This window comes from Bidens hawaiensis, unplaced genomic scaffold (genome assembly GCF_021521415.1).
Source record: "Bidens hawaiensis isolate Kalapana, Puna unplaced genomic scaffold, B.hawaiensis_p1.1 tig00001087_1, whole genome shotgun sequence".
NCBI classification, from domain to species: Eukaryota; Viridiplantae; Streptophyta; class Magnoliopsida; order Asterales; family Asteraceae; genus Bidens; species Bidens hawaiensis.
This window is the reverse complement of record NW_027491062.1, coordinates 981,964-1,001,901: the sequence shown is the minus strand read 5'-3', so window position 1 is coordinate 1,001,901 and position 19,938 is coordinate 981,964. Positions and strand designations below refer to the sequence as shown.

At 37.5% G+C, this 19,938-nt stretch overlaps 1 protein-coding gene and 1 pseudogene across 3 annotated transcripts; one reads left to right on the top strand and one right to left on the bottom strand.

Annotated features, from left to right (window-relative positions):
• Positions 1-12,290: 12,290 nt before the first annotated feature.
• Positions 12,291-13,196, top strand: LOC143558383 (uncharacterized; annotated as a pseudogene).
• An 842-nt stretch (positions 13,197-14,038) lies between these two features.
• Positions 14,039-18,175, bottom strand: LOC143558366 (uncharacterized). Of its 3 annotated transcripts, none has more exons than XM_077047223.1 (3): positions 18,049-18,175; positions 16,711-17,920; positions 14,039-16,641 (listed from the first exon to the last, which is right to left on the bottom strand). In XM_077047223.1, exons 2-3 carry the CDS (start codon positions 17,846-17,848, stop codon positions 14,396-14,398), a joined length of 3,384 nt encoding a protein of 1,127 aa, XP_076903338.1. In that variant the 5' UTR covers positions 17,849-17,920; positions 18,049-18,175; the 3' UTR covers positions 14,039-14,395. The 3 variants fall into 3 exon arrangements, with proteins under 3 accessions (XP_076903338.1, XP_076903331.1, XP_076903327.1); XM_077047216.1 differs by having other exon boundaries at positions 14,039-17,773; positions 17,807-17,920; XM_077047212.1 differs by having other exon boundaries at positions 14,039-17,920.
• Positions 18,176-19,938: the final 1,763 nt, after the last annotated feature.

Genomic DNA, 19,938 nt, shown 5'->3' with positions numbered 1-19,938 from the left:
GGTTTATCATTTATGTGACCAATTGTTCATATTATGATTCTTTTAAGTAATTTATAAGTTGGCGCTTAGTTTGAAGTGAATGTATAGACAAATTAATAATTCTTATTTTAAACTCAATTTTTTATCGAAGCACAAACTACATCGGAAACTAATCATTGGTAATGGTTCTGTTTAGTTGGGTTTTATTTAAAACAGTTCAGTTTCAGTCTTCGACAACAAAAAAAAACGTGTAGTTGGCTCATGGTTTAATTTAAAACCATCAAAATCGAACCATAAACACTTCTACAAAAAATGTTTTTTTTTTATTTCGAAAACTAGAGCAATATTACACTCAAATTAAAGATAATAAAATGCTCGTTTTTATGATGTCATTTATTCTAAAAAGATATTAACGTATGAAAAAGTTATAACCGTTTAAAAATAGTAAGGGTAGTTAGAATAAAAGTGAAAGTAAATATATATATATATATATAAAAGATTAAGAATCAATATTGTATACTATGCACTTCCAAAAATTCAAAATTTTCTCTCTCTATCCGAGAACCGTTGCAGCACCATCTAAACCGCTGTCTCCGGTAACTATTTCACCGGAAATACACTCAACAATTAATCACAGTGAATCCATTGTTGGGTTTAATACGGGTGTAGCCCCGGCCCGTCTTGGGTTGGGCAGTTGAAGACTAGAAGGGTTGAATGGGCTGGCCACCCACTCAACTTTAGTGGCCCGTTTTATATTATTTCTTGTAACTTATGTAGAAAGAAATAAACCCTAGTTAGCCTCCCTATATAAACAATGTTGTATCTTGTAATTTTATGAGCACCTCAATAAAAGAAGAGACCCTGTTCGTTGCCCGTGGACGTAGGTTACACACCGTGACCGAACCACGTAAATCCCGTGTTTGTATCTTCTCTCTGCTTTACGATTATTATTATTATTTTTGTTTTGGTTTGTGTGTTTTATGAGAATTTTCCTGCCTCCGTCATCTAACATTATTATATTGATTGGTTTATTGATTGTGTGTATTGAGATTAGTCACCGCCACTACCAATAATTTACTTGGTTTTGAATTATTGCTGTGTGTCCGTGGATTATTAAACCAACGCCATTCAAGTAAAGGTTCAATTTATTCATCGCTCAAAAGTCAAGAACATTGTTGACAGTTGCATCCGTGGGTTTGTTCGATCAGGGTTGAACAAGACGTAAGCAAGTCCAGGTTCTGATTTATATTCCGGTTTAGCTTGGTTGTTTGGGTTATCTAATTTAAGTCTAGTTTTACTTCTCGTTTATCCGCTGCGTTTACGTTATATTCGTTTTAGAAATCAATTAGAAATACCGTTAAGTTCTTAAAGGCCCGAGCCGTTGTATTGTATTGATTTCTGTCGCCCTATCCGATTCCTTTTCGGGTCAGCCGCGTACACGTAATACCTAACAAGTGGTATCAGAGCCAGTGTTGGCTCTCACTCTTTGATCTCCGGTATTATGGCTGATGAGGGTAAAACGAAAATCGAGAAGTTCGATGGACAAAACTTTGGATGGTGGAAGATGCAAATCACGGATTTGCTAATACAGAAAGATCTAGATGTGGCTTTGGAGGAACCGCCAGAAAAGATTACAGATGAGTGGAAAGCTATTGACAAGAAGGCGAAGTCAACAATTAGGCTTGCCTTGTCTATGAACGTGGCGTACAACATCTTAGACGAAACCACAGCGCGTGGAATCATGGAGGCGTTGTCAAACATGTATGAGAAGCCATCATCTGCAAATAAGGTGTTCCTAATCCGGGAGTTGGTAAACACACGCATGAAAGAGGGAGGTTCTGTTACCGAACACATATACACCTTCAATTCTCACCTGAGACGTTTATCATCGGTGAAGTTCAAGATTGATGATGAATTGCAAGCTTGCCTACTTTTGTCTTCATTACCTGACAGCTGGTCAGGAACAATCACTGCAGTCACCAGTTCAGTTGGTTCGGATGCCTTGACTTTCAACAAAGTTCGTGACCTGATTTTGAATGAAGATTCTAGAAGGAGGAATAATGGAGAATCATCAAGCACTTTGCTAAGTGCTGAAGGTAGAGGGAGAAGCAAGAACAAAGGAGGCAACAGGGGTAGATCAAAATCTAAGAAAAGAAGCAAGTCTAGACCAAGAAAAGATATTACCTGCTGGAATTTCCAGGAGAATGGGCATTTCAGAAGTCAATGTACCAACCCTTCAGCACCTCAACAGAAAAAGGAAGTAAAATCTACTTCGGAAGTAAATGCTGCTACAAATGAAGTTTCAGATGATGAAGCCCTAGTCTGTTGTGTTGAGAACACAGTTGAGTCTTGGATCATGGACTCTGGTGCGTCTTTCCATGCCACGTTTAGCACAAAGAGCCTAATGAATGTTAGAACAGGAAACTTTGGTTAAGTCCGTTTGGCGAATAATGAGGCTCTAGATATTACCGGGATGGGGGATATCGACTTGAAGACTTCTTTAGGAACTACATGGACTCTAAAAGATGTCAGAATAATTCCTGGGTTAAGGAAGATGCTGATTTCTATTGGGCAGCTTGATGTTGAAGGTTATAGTGTTACTTTCAGAGGAGGGCAATGGAATGTCATAAAAGGTAACTTGGTAATTGCTCGCGGGAAGAAAAAGGGTACGTTGTACATGGCAGAAATCTCAGCGGGAGAGGTGAATTCAGTGGCTAGTGGACCGAGTCCATCATGTTTGTGGCATCAACGACTCGGCCACATGAGTGAGAAAGGTTTGAAGATACTGGCAGAGAAAGGAAAATTCCCTGATTTGAAAAAGGTGGAACTTGATACAGGGTTCTGTGAACCTTGTGTGCTTGGCAAGAAGAAACGGGTCACCTTCATAAAATCAGGAAAAACACTTAAAGCAAAGAAACTTGAGCTTGTTCATACTGATGTGTATGGACCAACACCAGTATCATCATTAGGAGGCTCCAACTACTACGTTACTTTCATTGATGACACTACACGGAAGCTATGGGTCTATTTTCTCAAAAACAAGTTCGAGGTATTTGAGATTTTTAAGAAATGGAGGGCAGCCGTGGAGATGGAAACGAATCTGAAAGTGAAGTGTTTAAAGTCTGACAATGGTGGGGAGTACATCAGCAAGGAATTCGTTAATTACTGTGCTGAGAGGGGTATAAAGATGATTAATACCGTTCCCGGTACGCCACAGCAGAATGGAGTAGCCGAAAAAATTAATAGGACACTGAATGAAAGAGCTAGGGCAATGAGGTTAAATGCAGGGCTTCCAAAGACCTTCTGGGCAGATGCAGTCAACACTGCTGCATATCTTATAAATAGAGGACCGTCAGTTCCTCTTGGATTCAGACTTCCAGAGGAAGTATGGAGTGGAAAAGAGGTTAAATTCAAACATCTTAAAGTGTTCGGTTGTGATGCTTACATTGGGATAAAAGATACCGAGAGGGACAAGCTTGACCCTAAGGCGAAGAAGTGTACTTTTATAGGCTATGGAGACGCAAAGATGGGCTATAGGCTTTGGGATCCAGAGGCCAGAAAGGTATGTCGGGCTCGTGATCCGGTTTTTAATGAAGCAAGACTTTACAAAGATAGAAAGTCATTCACACAAGAAGTTGATAAAGAACATGCAGAGTTTGAAGATTCAAGTGAGAAGGTTGATAGTCAGAGCTCTGAAACATCAGAAGAGGTTTTGGAAGAAAATGCAGATGAATTTGAGGATTTCTCTGACAGTGGGAGTTCAGAGCCTAATACTGAACAGTCTCCACTAGAACAATAAATGATTACACCTCAGCTAGAGGTTAGGAGGTCTTCCAGAACCATTAGACCTCCTAAGAGATATTCTCCTTCTGTTAATTACCTTCTACTGACAGAGAATGGTGAACCACAGTGTTACTCTGAAGTAATGAGCTTGAAAGACTCGTCTCAGTGGGAGAAAGCGATGAGAGAAGAGATGGATTCACTTAACAAGAACGAGACTTGGGTTCTTACAAAGCTTCCGGCCGGGAAGAAAGCTCTTCAGAACCGATGGGTATTCAGGATCAAGGATGAAAGTGATGATACAAAGAGATACAAAGCACGATTGGTAGTGAAAGGGTTCCAACAAAAGCATGGGGTTGATTATAATGAGATATTTTCCCCTGTGGTAAAAATGACTACAATCAGACTGGTGCTTAGTATTGTGGCTGCAGAAAACTTACATCTGGAGCAGTTGGATGTGAAGACAGCTTTTCTGCATGGTGACCTTGAGGAGGATATCTACATGGCACAGCCAGAGGGGTTTCAAACAGTTGGTAAAGAAAGCATGGTGTGCAAGTTAAAGAAGAGTCTTTATGGGTTGAAGCAGGCGCCCAGGCAGTGGTATATCAAGTTTGATGATTTTATGGGCAGGAATGGATACAAAAGATGTGAGATGGACCACTGTTGTTATCTCAAGAAATTCGCCAGTTCTTATATCATTCTACTGTTGTATGTAGATGATATGTTGATTGCCGGTTCAGACATGTCAGAGATTAATAAGTTGAAGCGACAGATGTCTGAAGAATTTGAAATGAAAGATTTAGGTCCAGCCAAGCAAATTCTTGGCATGAGCATCACCAGAAACAAGAAGGACAGTTCTCTAACTTTATCTCAGGAGAAATACATATGGAAGATTTTAGAGAAGTTTAACATGAGCGATGAGAAAACCGCCACTCGAAGTATACCTATGGGTAGTCATATTAAACTTTCTAAGGATCAGTCTCCTAGTACTGATGGAGAAAAGGCAGAGATGGCAAAGATTCCTTATGCATCTGCAGTGGGTAGTCTTATGTATGCAATGGTATGCACGAGACCTGATATCGCTCACGCAGTGGGAGTTATTAGCAGGTTCATGTCAAATCCAGAGAAAGCACATTGGGAAGCAGTGAAGTGGCTGCTTAAGTACCTAAAGGGAACTTCAAAGATGGCGTTATGCTTTAAAGGCAAGAATGCAATTCTTAAAGGGTTTTCAGATGCTGACTTGGGCGGATGTAAGGAGACTTATAAGAGTACTACGGGATATGTGTTCACTATGGGGGATACTGCAATCTGTTGGAAGTCTAAACTGCAAAAGAGTGTGGCACTTTCAACCACAGAAGCTGAGTATATGGCAGCTGCTGAAGCGAGTAAAGAGCTTGTTTGGTTGAGGACTTTCTTAGAGGAGTTAGGCAGGGAACAAACAGATTATCCATTGTACTGCGATAATGAAAGTGCTGTGAAATTAGCCAAGAATCCTGTGTATCATGGTAAAACAAAGCACATTCATATGCGTTATCATTACATTCGGGGTTTAGTCAGTGATGGGACTATTCGGTTGGACAACATTAGGGGAGACAGGAATCCGGCGGATATGTTTACCAAGGTTGTGACCTTGGACAAACTGAAGCTATGTGTAGCTTCAGTTGGTCTCCAGGAATAGTGTTGAGGAGGTGGCGACGAACAGGTAGAAGACATGGTTTACATTGAAGACAAAAGATTACAGGTACGGGTGTGTTTACAGGTGGAGCAAGTGAAGACGTTCCGAGGCTCCAAGTGGGAGATTGTTGGGTTTAATACGGGTGTAGCCCCGGCCCGTCTTGGGTTGGGCAGTTGAAGACTAGAAGGGTTGAATGGGCTGGCCACCCACTCAACTTTAGTGGCCCGTTTTATATTATTTCTTGTAACTTATGTAGAAAGAAATAAACCCTAGTTAGCCTCCCTATATAAACAATGTTGTATCTTGTAATTTTATGAGCACCTCAATAAAAGAAGAGACCCTGTTCGTTGCCCGTGGACGTAGGTTACACACCGTGACCGAACCACGTAAATCCCGTGTTTGTATCTTCTCTCTGCTTTACGATTATTATTATTATTTTTGTTTTGGTTTGTGTGTTTTATGAGAATCTTCCTGCCTCCGTCATCTAACATTATTATATTGATTGGTTTATTGATTGTGTGTATTGAGATTAGTCACCGCCACTACCAATAATTTACTTGGTTTTGAATTATTGCTGTGTGTCCGTGGATTATTAAACCAACGCCATTCAAGTAAAGGTTCAATTTATTCATCGCTCAAAAGTCAAGAACATTGTTGACAGTTGCATCCGTGGGTTTGTTTGATCAGGGTTGAACAAGACGTAAGCAAGTCCAGGTTCTGATTTATATTCCGGTTTAGCTTGGTTGTTTGGGTTATCTAATTTAAGTCTAGTTTTACTTCTCGTTTATCCGCTGCGTTTACGTTATATTCGTTTTAGAAATCAATTAGAAATACCGTTAAGTTCTTAAAGGCCCGAGCCGTTGTATTGTATTGATTTCTGTCGCCCTATCCGATTCCTTTTCGGGTCAGCCGCGTACACGTAATACCTAACATCCATCTTTATGGGAGAGAGAGGACGAGGAAGGTCTCGTGTCGGAGATAGATCAAGAGGAAGAAGTGGTCAGGATGCCGTAAACGGAGACAATCACGGTCGGCAAAAGGTAGAGTACGGGAAATCTAGGAGAAATTCTCAAGAAAGGAGTAGGTTGAAGAATGAATATTACAAACCTGCTGGCATTAAAGCTAAACATCTCTAAGGTGGGTTTAGAAAATGAAATTGGGGTTAGATATGTTGGCGGTTTGAGGGTGCTTCTTACTTTTGTTGGGGGCTCTAGTGAGTGAGAAAGCTATGTGGTCAAGCTGGTTCTTGGATCTTCGTATGTGGACAGGTGACTCATTGCACTATGATAGAATCGCGTGGGTAAATATTCGGTTCAGTTATTCAGGTTTCTGAAGCTTAATCAATGGATTCTAATATTGGTTGAATCCGGAAAATCAATTGACGAATGTATGGAGCTTTGTTGGAATGATCAAATAGTTAATGTTTGGGCTCCTGAATGCCTTAATCCCATTGGTATCTCAATGGATAGTAACTCTTTCGGCTCGACGGGTCATCAACAGAAGCAGGCCAGGTGCTCAATTGGGTCTCCGGCCATTTCCATTCTTTCTCCGGTAAATCCGGAATACTCTCCGGTGAACATGGAAAAGGAAGGGGAAAAGTCGACAACCATCTCGCGTCCGCTCAGAAGCCAAGAAGTCGATGGGGACAACTCACTTTCGTCTAATCCTAATCATTCGCTTGAATTACAATTACCTAGGGCTATGGAGCAGGGAGACGCAAATACATATGCGGGAGGAAATCGTGACCTTTGCATGCCAACCGAACAACAGGTGATTGTCGAGGATCATGTTGGTGGTTCAACCAATGGGCCTTTAAAGGAAAACATGGTGGATATTAGAATGGGTGAGGAAAATGAGGCTTTGAATGAAGACCTTTTAAGTTCGGACCCATTTGGCTTGAATGATTTAATTGAAAAACTAGGAGCCAAAAATTCTAAATCGAAACGTAAGAAAAAAGAAGGCAGAAGGAATAAGGGGTCCGATACTAATGTATGTAACGGAAAAAAGGCCTCGACGCGCATTCCCGACCTCAATGTCGTTGTTCATGATTTGGCTTCACTCTGCCTTAGTCGGTCAATGTTTAGAACTAACAAAAAACTTAGAAGAAAGCGCCTAAATAGATTGGACTCGGGGTCTACTCTCGAATCGTTAGCTGAGGACAATTTGGAGGTCTTTCCTAGCAGCTGGATTTGAAAATCAGTTAAGAGATATTATAGTTGAAGAAAGGAATGTCAATGGTTTAGGATGAATTATTTGTGTTTAATTAGCATGGGACTTGGGTTAGAGTTAAAGGGGATGGGTGCAGGTCTACAAGGTGCTAAAGAGGGTTGAATAAATTGAGGTGTGGGGTCTAACTTCTAAGTGCTCTTGGTGTTTGGTTTTGGAGTATAGTGGTGTGGTTCAAAAGTCTTCACTGCAGCTTGCTAAGGTGTAGACAATTGTTATGTTTGTTTTGGTGGTTGTCTCAGCTTCTGGCTGGGTGTTTGGTTCATGTAATATCTTTTAAGTTAATTGAATGATGTTTGCTGTTCAAAAAAAATATTGTAACTTTGAGGGATACAAATTGTAAATATTTTGAATAAGTTTCAAATACACGTTAATATTTAGTGTGTTAATGACACTTTTAGCCTTGTTATAAGTTGTACATAATGCATGGAGTGTTGTAATTTACTTAAAAAGTGCATCTTAATTTACCCTTGTTTGCTACATTATATATAGTGAAGATATATAGAAGAAAACTATATTAAGACTTGAACGCTTATATAAATATACTAGTTTGACCCTCCCGTGTTACGGGAGTTTATTTGAAGTTTTGTTATTAATCGTTTTGCTATTTTATAATGATTATTTTATTTTTTAACGTAGTATTGTTTTAATTTAATATATATGTATTAGTTTGTTATTATATTTTTAAACGTTTGGATTTTATCAGTTGAGATGTTTAGGTTTTTTAGATTTTTAACAAACAAACATAAACGAACACGAGCATGTTGATTTTTTTAAATGTATAAACATGAACATAAATATATCTAATGAAAAATGAGGCGTTGATGTAGTTGATGATGGTGGGTAGTATTGGAATTTAACCGATGATGGAGATGATAGACCAGCAACAAAGAACATATAAAGTAAATAAATTACATTAGGGTTTGATAATGAAAGTGTTTTATCAATAAATGAGATTTTATAACCCATTTGAGGGCTATTAGAGTTTGGTAAGACACATAATCTGTAAAAAATTTTCTTTAATAATTAAGGGGTCATTTCACAAAATGAGTTGTTATAACCTGTTTAAGGGTTATTCGGGTTTGGAGACCCATGACCCATGAAAATTATTGTTTGCTTATGAAATAGTTTTACAAGTAAATGAGATGTTATAACCCATTTATGGGTTTGGTGAGACCCATACCCACGGATTTGGGTCAAATGCATGAAAAGTCTCCATTTATAAATCAAGCAATCTGGTGGCTCTAGAGAATGGGGTGAACAACCTGAGAGCGAAACTTATGATTTTATGGTAAGCAATTATATATAGTTAGAAATATCAAATTCAAACTAGACAAACATAATCAATTTAAATAAGGGTTTGAATCATATACAAATAAAATTAATGTGCTAAACGTGAGAATTAAGTAGAGTAATTACCACTTGTATATATAATTACCCTACTTAATTCTCACGTTTAACAAGTTAATTTTATTTGTACGTTAACATTCCTCTTTAAATAAAATACTAATAATTATCTAAACCTAATAACTCGACAAATAAACCAAAACAAAGTATATCATCAACCACTCGATTAAACTCGAAACCACTTTAAACCCAATTAGGATTTAACCATTTATTCTCCATCTTAATCCTAATTTGGACCAAGTTCTTCACATACGCACCGTTATTGACAACATCAAATCCTTGATCAAGCTGCTGCTACTCTTATTTAATTCTGGATCATAAGCCACCTTCTATCGACCACCAACTGAAAATGTAGCCCCTTGTACTGTTTTCCTCAGCCGTTGAATGTAATACCCGCCACCCTTTGTTTCCGTCACACGTGGAAATGTTCTTTCATTTGTTATAACGAGTTCCGATACCGTAAGTCTGTAACAAACCATATCGATATTGACCGAGTTCTCTTCATATCATCAACAAGCCAAACACGTTTCAATACCTTTTGGGCATATTACGACTATATTATTAAGTTTTTTGTTTCGTTTGCTATAGCGAATATATACTTTCGACCATATGATCAATTTTATTTTTATTAACGTTTGCTTATATATTATTTATATAATAGGGCTTTACATGATAGTATATACCTTTCTTGTATCATCGTATTTATTGTTGAAACACACTAAGTATGCCATCAAATCATGAATATTTTAACATAGGTTGTAAGGGTCGAGCCACTATTTTAATATCAATCATCACAGAGGGGGGTTGGTCTTACAAACTATATATATTTGATATTTCTAAATTATAAAATTTATAGCTTTATACTATACCGGTTATCGGTACCGAACTGGTACTGAAACAAATATTTCGATACCGGTACGGTAGTACCAAGTTTTTAAGAAAATCGAGATCGATATCGGTCGGTATCGGTAATTACCAAATTATTGTCTCCGGTACCAAACTGAGCCATTTTCGGAATGGTATCAGCACCAAGTTTTTGGAAAATTCGCCATCAGTACCGACCTCATCTGTTGTTTATACTCATCAAGTATGAGTTGTTTTGTCATATTCATTAATCGATGATTGCTTTTGATTTCCTTGTAAATTCCATTTGAGTTAGAATTTATATTTTTGTTTTATTATTTATAAAAAGTTTTTAGGAACCCATGTGAAAAAAAACGGGTTTAGACCCATCAAACTGGTTTATAACCAGCCCCACTTAGCCAAAAAAATAGTTTGGACCGACCCAATCCTCTAGTTTGTAGTCTCATTTCTTGAAACCGATTTGTACCTGACCCAACTTAAAGATCATGCCAAAAAACAGTTTTTTTTTGTCCCAAACCGGTTAGACCCAACCCCAATCGATTTCATAGGCTCAAACATATTTTCTTATAAACTGGTTTCTGACCCAAACCGGTTTAACAAAAAATCGATTTCAAGACTACAATAACCCGGTTCTTTGTTACTAGATACCATTAATTTAGCTCGTTGGCCCAAAGTTTATTGTTCTAAAGCCCATGGGCTTTTCTAATTCAGCCCAAAATCCTTTTACAAATATATTACTAGTTTGATCCATCTCATAACGTGAATTTAAAGGTCCTAAATTGACACTAGATAAAACTACAAGGGTCAAAAGTACAACTTAATATATTAAATCATCAAATACAATATTAATCTGAGTATTCTGGTTTCTTTGACGGCGAACAGAGGATCAATCAAGCTTCATCAAATCACGGTTTGTTAATTTTTAATCTTTTGCTAGTGTTACTGTTCATTTTGATATAAGGGTTTGTTGATTAAGTTTAATTTAAGTTTGTGGGTCAATTTGATTGTTGATTGGTGATAAAGTTTGTGTTTTTGATGTCTTTATGTTTCTGTTATGTTGTTATATGGATATAAGTATGAAATATGTGATTTTGGGATGACCCATTTGTGTTGTTTGAGGGTTGCACGCCAGGTGTTCGATCAAATGTCTCGTGTTTATCGGAATTGAATTTATTGATTGAGGTGTGTAAAATAGATTTTTGGGATTATGTTATGTTGTTAAATGGATATAAGTATGAAAACTGTGATTTGGAACTGACCCATTTGTGATTTCTGGTGCTATTTTGAGGGTTGCATTCAAGGTGTTCGATCAAAATGTCTTGTGTTTTTCGGAATTGAATTTATTGAGTTAGGCGTGAAAGATAGGTTTCTGTGTTTTTATATGTTGTTATGTGGATATAAGTATGAAATCTGTATTATGGGGGTGACACTGTTGTGATATCTGGTGTTGTGTGAGAGATGCACTCTAGGTGTTCGATGAAATGTCTCGTGTTATCCGGACTCAAATTTGGGGTTACTTAATCGAGTGTGCCATTGAAAGTAGTATACTTGCTAGGGAAGAAGACAGATTAGTGTATGCTTGTGTTGTTATATGTTAATTCTTTATATAGGTTGTCAGTTTGATAGCTGATTAAATTTGTTTTTTTTTTTTTTGAGATTTTTGTGTGACGACCCTTTTGTGGATTCTGGTGTCATTTGGGAGATGCTCTCCAGGAGTTCGATAAAAATGTCGCGTAGTATGCAGAATTGTATTTGGATTCTTTTTCTGAGTGTGCCATTGAAAGCTATGTGTACTTGCTAGGTTCACTTAATTGAGTGTGCGATTGAAAGCAATCTACGTATTGGTTTGTCAATATCTTTTTTTATTAAATGTATATGGTGCTGATTCTTTTTGTTGCTGCTTGAGATGCACTAATGTCTCTCGTTTATTACTCAGTGAATTAATTTGTTTTCATTTTATAGTATGTGAATTTTGATTTTTTCACGGAGAAATGTTACAAGTAAATATGAACTTATAAGAAATACATTTGTCAAAAACTGTTATGTTTGCTTGTAACTCCAAATTCCATACTGATTCCACATTAAACATGTTAGTAATTTTATCTTTTTCAGGTGTAAGAAGATTGAGACCAGTGTCATGCAGTTCAATATAACCATTGCTTGAATCTTTTTTCAGACCAAAACCATGAAATCTTTAACACTCCTTAAATCCATTCGCATCCGGCCCACTCACCATAACATAACCGGGCCTCTACAAACCCGCTCTTTTCAACACGATTTTGTCCCTGCAGATCCCAAAGCCCCACCCAAAAAATACAAACTACCCGCATTTTAAATATGAACTTATAAGAAATACATTTGTCAAAAACTGTTATGTTTGCTTGTAACTCCAAATTCCATACTGATTCCACATTAAACATGTTAGTAATTTTATCTTTTTCAGGTGTAAGAAGATTGAGACCAGTGTCATGCAGTTCAATATAACCATTGCTTGAATCTTTTTTCAGACCAAAACCATGAAATCTTTAACACTCCTTAAATCCATTCGCATCCGGCCCACTCACCATAACATAACCGGGCCTCTACAAACCCGCTCTTTTCAACACGATTTTGTCCCTGCAGATCCCAAAGCCCCACCCAAAAAATACAAACTACCCGCATTTTATGACCCGTATGGCCCGAGACCACCACCATCTGAGAAAATCATCCAACTAGCTGAAAAAATCGCTGCCCTAACTCCTGAAGAACGCGTGCAAATAGGGCCCACACTTCGAGAGAGATTAAGCCACCCTTTGATGAAGTCGGTTTCGGTTGAAGGTGTTGACTTGGGTGGTCAAGGTGGGTCCGGGCCTGGGTCTGCTAAGGCTGAAGAAAAGGTTGAGAAGACCGCGTTTGATATTAAGTTGGAGAAGTTTGATGCAAATACTAAGGTTAAGGTGATTAAGGAGGTGCGTGCGTTTACTAGTCTTGGATTAAAGGAAGCTAAAGATATGGTGGAGAAAGTTCCCGTAGTAATAAAACAAGGGGTTAGTAAAGACGAGGCGGAGAAGATTATTGAGAAGATTAAGGCTGCTGGTGGTGTTGCTGTGATGGAGTGATGATTTGTAAACGTGTTGGTTTTTTCGATTTAGTCTTTGTTATTTGGCAAGATTTTGAATGGAGTCAAAACATTGTTTGCCAGATCTGGTTTTGGAATAGGATTATTATGGACAAGTTGTGTTTTTTTTAATAATATTTGTAACTTTTTGCCCCATTGTGTGACTAAGTTCTTGAGTTGCTAGTTGGTTAGTACTTGTGACATTTGATCTTGTTCTTATGAGCTCATGGGTCGGTTTGGTTATTGTCATAACTGTTAGGTGAACTACATTTTGTAATTTTTCACCAACTGTTAATGGTGAAGGAATGTGAACCGAGCCCGAAGCTAAAGGCGTATCTAAACCAACCTGAAATCAAAGCTGAAAAGCTCGAGTTATTAGCAGACCAACTGGAATCAAAGCTGAAAATCTTTCTGCATACCAAACGACCCCTTTGGTTATCGGAAAACTATAACCGGTCAATGACCTGTGTTTCAAAAGATGATTTGAACGCTGTTTGGTTAAATCAGTTAACCGAAAGTTTGAAAATAATTATTGTTTGGTTAAATCAATTTATTTTGTCAAATGATTTGTTGTTCTACTAAAACAGTTATTTTGATATACAGATTATTTCTATATGCATAATTGCTAAACACTGATCATGATGGTGTTACACATCTAAAGCTATGTTGTTCTAATAACAAAAAAACAATACATTTGTTCGGTCTGGAATTTTGATGAGTAAGTGCGTATAACCGAAACTAGACTACAATTAGTCATTAACAAGCTACAAAATAACCACGGGCTTCTAATTCAATATCTTTCATTAAACCGGACTTATTCGGTTTTTCTGTTCACCTCTACTCTGGTAACACAATTTAAACCAACTTTAAAAGTCCTAACAATAAAAAAATATATAAAGAAATTTACAAACCTAGTATCTAAAGTTTAGTAACACTATACACATTACCATCTCTTAACCATAACCAAACTGTAAGATTTCAAATAACCAGTTTAAAAACACACATAAATTATATCAAGACAACCAAACAACACCATAAACGGGCCGAGCAAAACTTTTAGCAACTCAAAAGAAAGGCGTTAAACAGGTTGGGCCAAGTTCTTAACAAGCTGATCTCGAATAGCTCAGCAAAAAAATAAAAAAAATATCCAAAATCATGAAAAAGTCTTGTAAACTCCCACAATCATACTGCAGAATCACGAGACATACATCTAACATAACTTCCATCAATCTCTAAATCTCTATGCAATACAAAACTATCACAAAGAGAGATCAAAACACAAAATTACAAAAGGCCCCCCCAAAGTTCACCATAATTATTCTTTAGCCCCCCAACATTTAACCAAAAAAAAAAACTAACTTCACCAATCATAGACAAGAGGAAGAAGCAGAAGATGATCCATCCATAACACTTAACTTCTTCATCAACCCTTTAATTTCACTTTCCAATTTCCCTCTCATCTCTGGTGACAAACTCTCTCCAGACTTCTCCAACATCATATTCATCATTTCAAGATTCTTTTTTATCACTCCAAAATCTTTACTTACCGCGCTTTTAACAACCTGAACCGCAGGTTGAACAACTCCCACATCTTTATTTACCGGGCTTTTAACCTGAACCGCAGATTGGACGTTATATAAATGATCAACACGATAACTTAAAAGCGCCGGCCCAAAAGGTTGATCCTTTTGAAATTTATTGATCGCGTCTCCTGCAACAGACGGGTTCACAAACACAACCTGACCCGTGAAGTTTTGAACACATACCCGAGTTTCGAGCTCGTTTAATTCCCCGTATTTACAAAATACCAAGTTTAAATCTTGAGAACTCGGTAAAGGGTAATTTGGGGAGAATTTTAGAATAAGAGCTGTACCGCTAACTGGTTCATTACCCTGTTGAACTTTGGTGTAACTGAGATAATTATCGTTGGACGGTAAACGGATTTCTTCGATTGTTTGACTTCTTTTGATGATTTGGACTTCGGAAGAGTTCGAGTTTGAGTTCAAATCGGGCATCATGGTTGGGCCAATGACGGCTTTTGGATCGATTGGTTTGGGCCCGGACGGGCTTTTGATTGGAGTCTTGAACGGGACCAAAGATTCAGAACCCGCGAGATGCTGAATCTTGTAATTAACAAGAACGGGCCCGAATGGTTTTTCGTTTTGTAATCCCCAAAATGCCCCTCCAGCACTAGAAGAATCAAGAAACACAACTTGACCGCTTAGATTTTCGTTTGATACTTGGGTTTCGGATTCGATTAAAGCACCAAACTTTGAAAATACAGAATGTAAATCTTGATTAGTTGGTAAAGGATACTCTGATGAAAACTTTAACAGAAAGGCGGTACCTTTAACATCTGAATCATCTTGCTGCACTTTGTTATAACTGAGATCAATACACTTTACCCCTATTTCTTTACTTTTTTTCTCTCGTTTTTGTTTTTTCTGCCCGGTTACATTTTCATTCGGATTTGGGACTACGTTTGAACCAGGGTTAGCCTGCGGGTTCATGGTTGAACCAGGGTTAGCCTGTGGGTTCATCGTTGAGCCAGGGTTAGCCTGCGGGATCATGGTTGAGCCAGGGTAAGCCTGCGGGTTCATGACTGAGCCAGGGTAAGCCTGCGGGTTCATGGTTGAGCCAGGGTAAGCCTGCGGGTTCATGGTTGAGCCAGGGTAAGCCTGCGGGTTCATGGATAAGCCAGGATGACCCTGCGGGTTCATGGGTAAGCCAGGATAAGCCTGTGGGTTCATGGCTGAACCAGGGTACGCCTGCGGATTCATGGCTGAGCCAGGGTACGCCTGCGGGTTCAATGCTGAACCGGGGTACGCCTGCGGGTTCAATGCTGAACCGCGGTACGCCTGCGGGTTCAATGCTGAACCAGGGTATGTCTGCGGGTTCAATGCTGAACTGGGGTACGCCTGCGGGTTCATGGTTGAGCCAGGGTAAGCCTGCGGGTTCAGGGCTGAACCAGGGTTAGCCTGCAAGTCAACATTTTTCCTTTTTCTCCCTCTTTTCTTGGGCACACGGGTCAAACCGTTTTGACCAAGACCCGTTTGTGGTTGACCAAGGTTTCCTGTGAAATATGGTGGGGATGACCCGAATTGGTTTGTGAAATACATGGGAGCTTGATATAATCCTTCCATGTGGTGCACGTTCGGTGGCGGGGTTCTGATGTCAGCATTCCAGGTGGGCATAGAAGTAACGTTGTCAGCTACGTTCTTTGGTCTTATAGGCTCGAGTTTACAGGGTGGCGGGTGTGGCGGCGGTACATGTCCATAATTTAAAATGTTTGCTTGATTAGTTTGCCATTCTGTTTTCTTGTTTTCCATTGATTGAGCTTGAAGATTATGCGGGCCGACATTCTGGAAGTTCATAAACCGTGGATCATGATATAAATTGTTTCCGAATGCTGGTAAAATGAACTTTTCCTTCTTTTTTCTCGCCTTTTTGGGTAATGTTTCTTGCAAGATTTGGTGGTTTACCATACCAACCGGGATTTCACTCGAGAAACCATTTCCAAATGCTGGTGAAATGACAGTTTTGTCCTTTTTCGCCTTCTTGGGTAAGGTTTCTTGTAAGTCTTGGTGATTTAACACATCAACTGGGATTTCACCTGTGGAATCTTTGAATGCCACTTTCCTAAATCCGGATACAAACCGTTGAACCAAATCAAAATTCTTACTTTCACATGGATAAAAACAATCTTGAGCTGCAAACCGAAGCTGCGAAAGCACATCAGACGAACATATATTTACTTCCACCACTTTTTTCTTTCTAGTCCACTTCTTTCGTGGCTTCTTCACCGGTTGACTTTGACCACCAGTTTGACTCAAGCCAACTCCTTCCATAACATCCACATTTGACTCATCAATTCCAAATTCACCCGGATACGACAAAAAACTACTTTTTCTTCTTTCCCTTGTTTCATTCAACTTGTCAAAATCATCAATAAAATACCCGTTTTCATTTTCGGTTTTTATCTTCGATGGAGACCCGTTTGCAGGCTTGAGTTGATGCATTGGAATTTGAAGATGCCCTAACGACCGATAAAAAGCAGATAAACAATTATGCTTAGCAACATTATCAGTCTTCTGACCCCTTGAAATATCTTTTGCAAGATCTTTTATATGCTCAAGAAACGCTGCAGGTTCAAACCGGGCCACTGAATAATCACCAAGATTACATCTTTTGTCCGCTTTCATATTAAAAGAAGACAAACAAGAACAAGTGAACTCTCGTTTCACACGGTAACCAAACACGGTTACAGCTTTCTCAAACGCAAGATGAAATTTTTTGGCCGTACTTTGATTCGGTATCTGGTCAAAATACCCGACAAACGGCCGCACTTCATACGGAGAACACCAAACAAATTTCCCATTACCAAAAAACTTAACTAAAACATCGTCTTCTCGCGTGGGCCGGTTTGCAGCGACGTTTGCTGCATTCGCAGTGTCACAAATGATCCCAGGCCACCATTTCTGTCTCTTGATTATCGCCCACACGAGATCACCGACATTGACTTCAGATTCTTGTTGACCAACATCAACATTAAACTTAACCTTATTTTCATGCAACAAACTATTCTTAACATCAACATTAACATTAACATCGCGTACGCTTTCCACATCCAGTTTACTCGCCACTCCGCCTTTCAACTCAACAAAAAGAGAAATACCCTTTATCGGAACCTCTGTTACATGACTACTCGAATCGACCCGGTTGACTTTACACGGGTCAAAATCAAACTTTCCCCCAAATTCATCTTGTTTAGATGACACTAAACCTTCAATTAAAGTATCTGAGCCTTTTAGGGTTTCCATACAAACACCATTAACCAAATTAACCAAAATTAAAACCCTAATTGAGTAACACAGGTACAGTCTTCTTGACAACTGAACAAGAATCAGACATAAATTGCATTAGATTATATCAATTGGAAGCTTAGAACCCCTAATTGTGTGTTAAAAGTAAAAAAGATTCGATTTTTAAGATATTATGATAGAATGATGCATTTGGGTACCTGGGTATTGATCGCATTGGTGAAAGATGAATTGGGAATTAGGGTTTCGATTGATCGGTGGAATCGATTGTGTTGTGAAGGTGGACGAGTGTGGGTCTGTGACTTGGAAACTGGATCTATATATTATATGTGTTATGTGTATGTATATATCTTCATTGTACTTGCATTGTATATGGTGTATTTTACTATTTTTGCAACTAAACTCATTTTGGTTATTTATTTATTATTATTATTATTATTATTATTATTATTATTATTATTATTATTATTTACTATTTTTGCACCTAAACTCATTTTGGTTTTTTTGTATTATTATATTATTATTATTATTATTTTACTATTTTTGCACCTAAATTCATTTTGGTTTTTTATTTTTTTTTATTATTATTATTATTTTACTATTTTTGCACCTAAATTCATTTTGGTTTTTTATTTTTTATTATTATATTATTATTATTTTACTATTTTTGCACCTAAACTCATTTTATTATTATTATTATTATTATTATTATTATTATTATTATTATTATTATTATTATTTTGTGTCTTATATAAAAAAATGTTATTATTTCATCTTTTTAATGTATTTTGAATAGATATTTGATCATTCTTGAGTTTACAGGTTTGATTGTTTAACAAGTTTTAAAAACGAAGTTATGTCAGGGTACAAGAGTTACATGTTTTGAAACCGAACAAGACCAATGCAACCTAATATTCATCTTCAGTTTGGTTCACTATTCGATGAAATTGGGGCACATGTCGCAGAGACGTAGATGCTGGTTTTGGATACCTTTACATTTCAAACTTGGATATTAGATACTAAAATTGAAAACTGATTACACTACATGATGAAATGACGGTGGTGTAGCTTAAGAAGCCAATGGAACCAAAAACACCATCCGAGGGTGTTGATAGTATCCTCATAAATAATTTAAGATATTAAAAATAATTGCTAGTTTAAAATAAAATATAAAACTATTTTAATTTTTAGTATATTTTAGCATAGATATACAAGAATGTAATAGAAAAATTATACCTGATTAAGTAAACATAAGTTGAAAGGTTAAAAGTATAGGTATTTGTTTCTTTTTTTTAGTCCTTTGTGACATTTAACTTTTGTGACGTTAGTTGGACCTTTTCTTGACAAAACATTAGTAGTTTGCCTTTTTCAATTAAGTGTGTTCATGAAACATTAGTAGTGTTGAATAGAAAATGGCAATATTTACACCTTGTTTTGGCAAAGGGCTATGGAAAAATAGCCCATTTTGGAATAATCTTAGAGCATTCTTAACTCATTCCTCATCTCCATCTTTATAATTACACTAAAAAACATTACATTTCTCTCTCATGTTCAATTAAATAATATATTTTATACATTTATCATTACAGTTTTCTTTCTCCTCTACTCACAACCAATCCAACAAATATTAAAAAATAAATAGGGGCAAACAATATTTCCCAAATGTTTCCCCAAATTTACAAAAAATCACTACAATTCTCTCTCCATCCTATAATTTATACTCACAATCACTCACAACTCAACCCTATAATTTGCAAACTTCCCGCACATAATTATAGGGAATGGAATGAGAATGCTCTTACTTTTTACTCTAAAAATAAGAGGGAAAAGACTAAATGTCCTTTTAATTGGTTTGAATCATCAATTTTGTTCGTCAAAATCAGCTCTTCTCAAAACTGTCTATCCTAAATTTTGTCGGTCCGTGTAATAAAATTGTCCATCCTAAATCATGATTGCTTATCAGATAATGAATATTAACTTGTCAGGCCAACGAGATTTAGGGTGGACAATTTTGAGGAGATGCGATTTTGATGGACAAAATGTTCACTTTGACCAGTCAAATGATCATTTTCTAACAAACAAAACCTCTT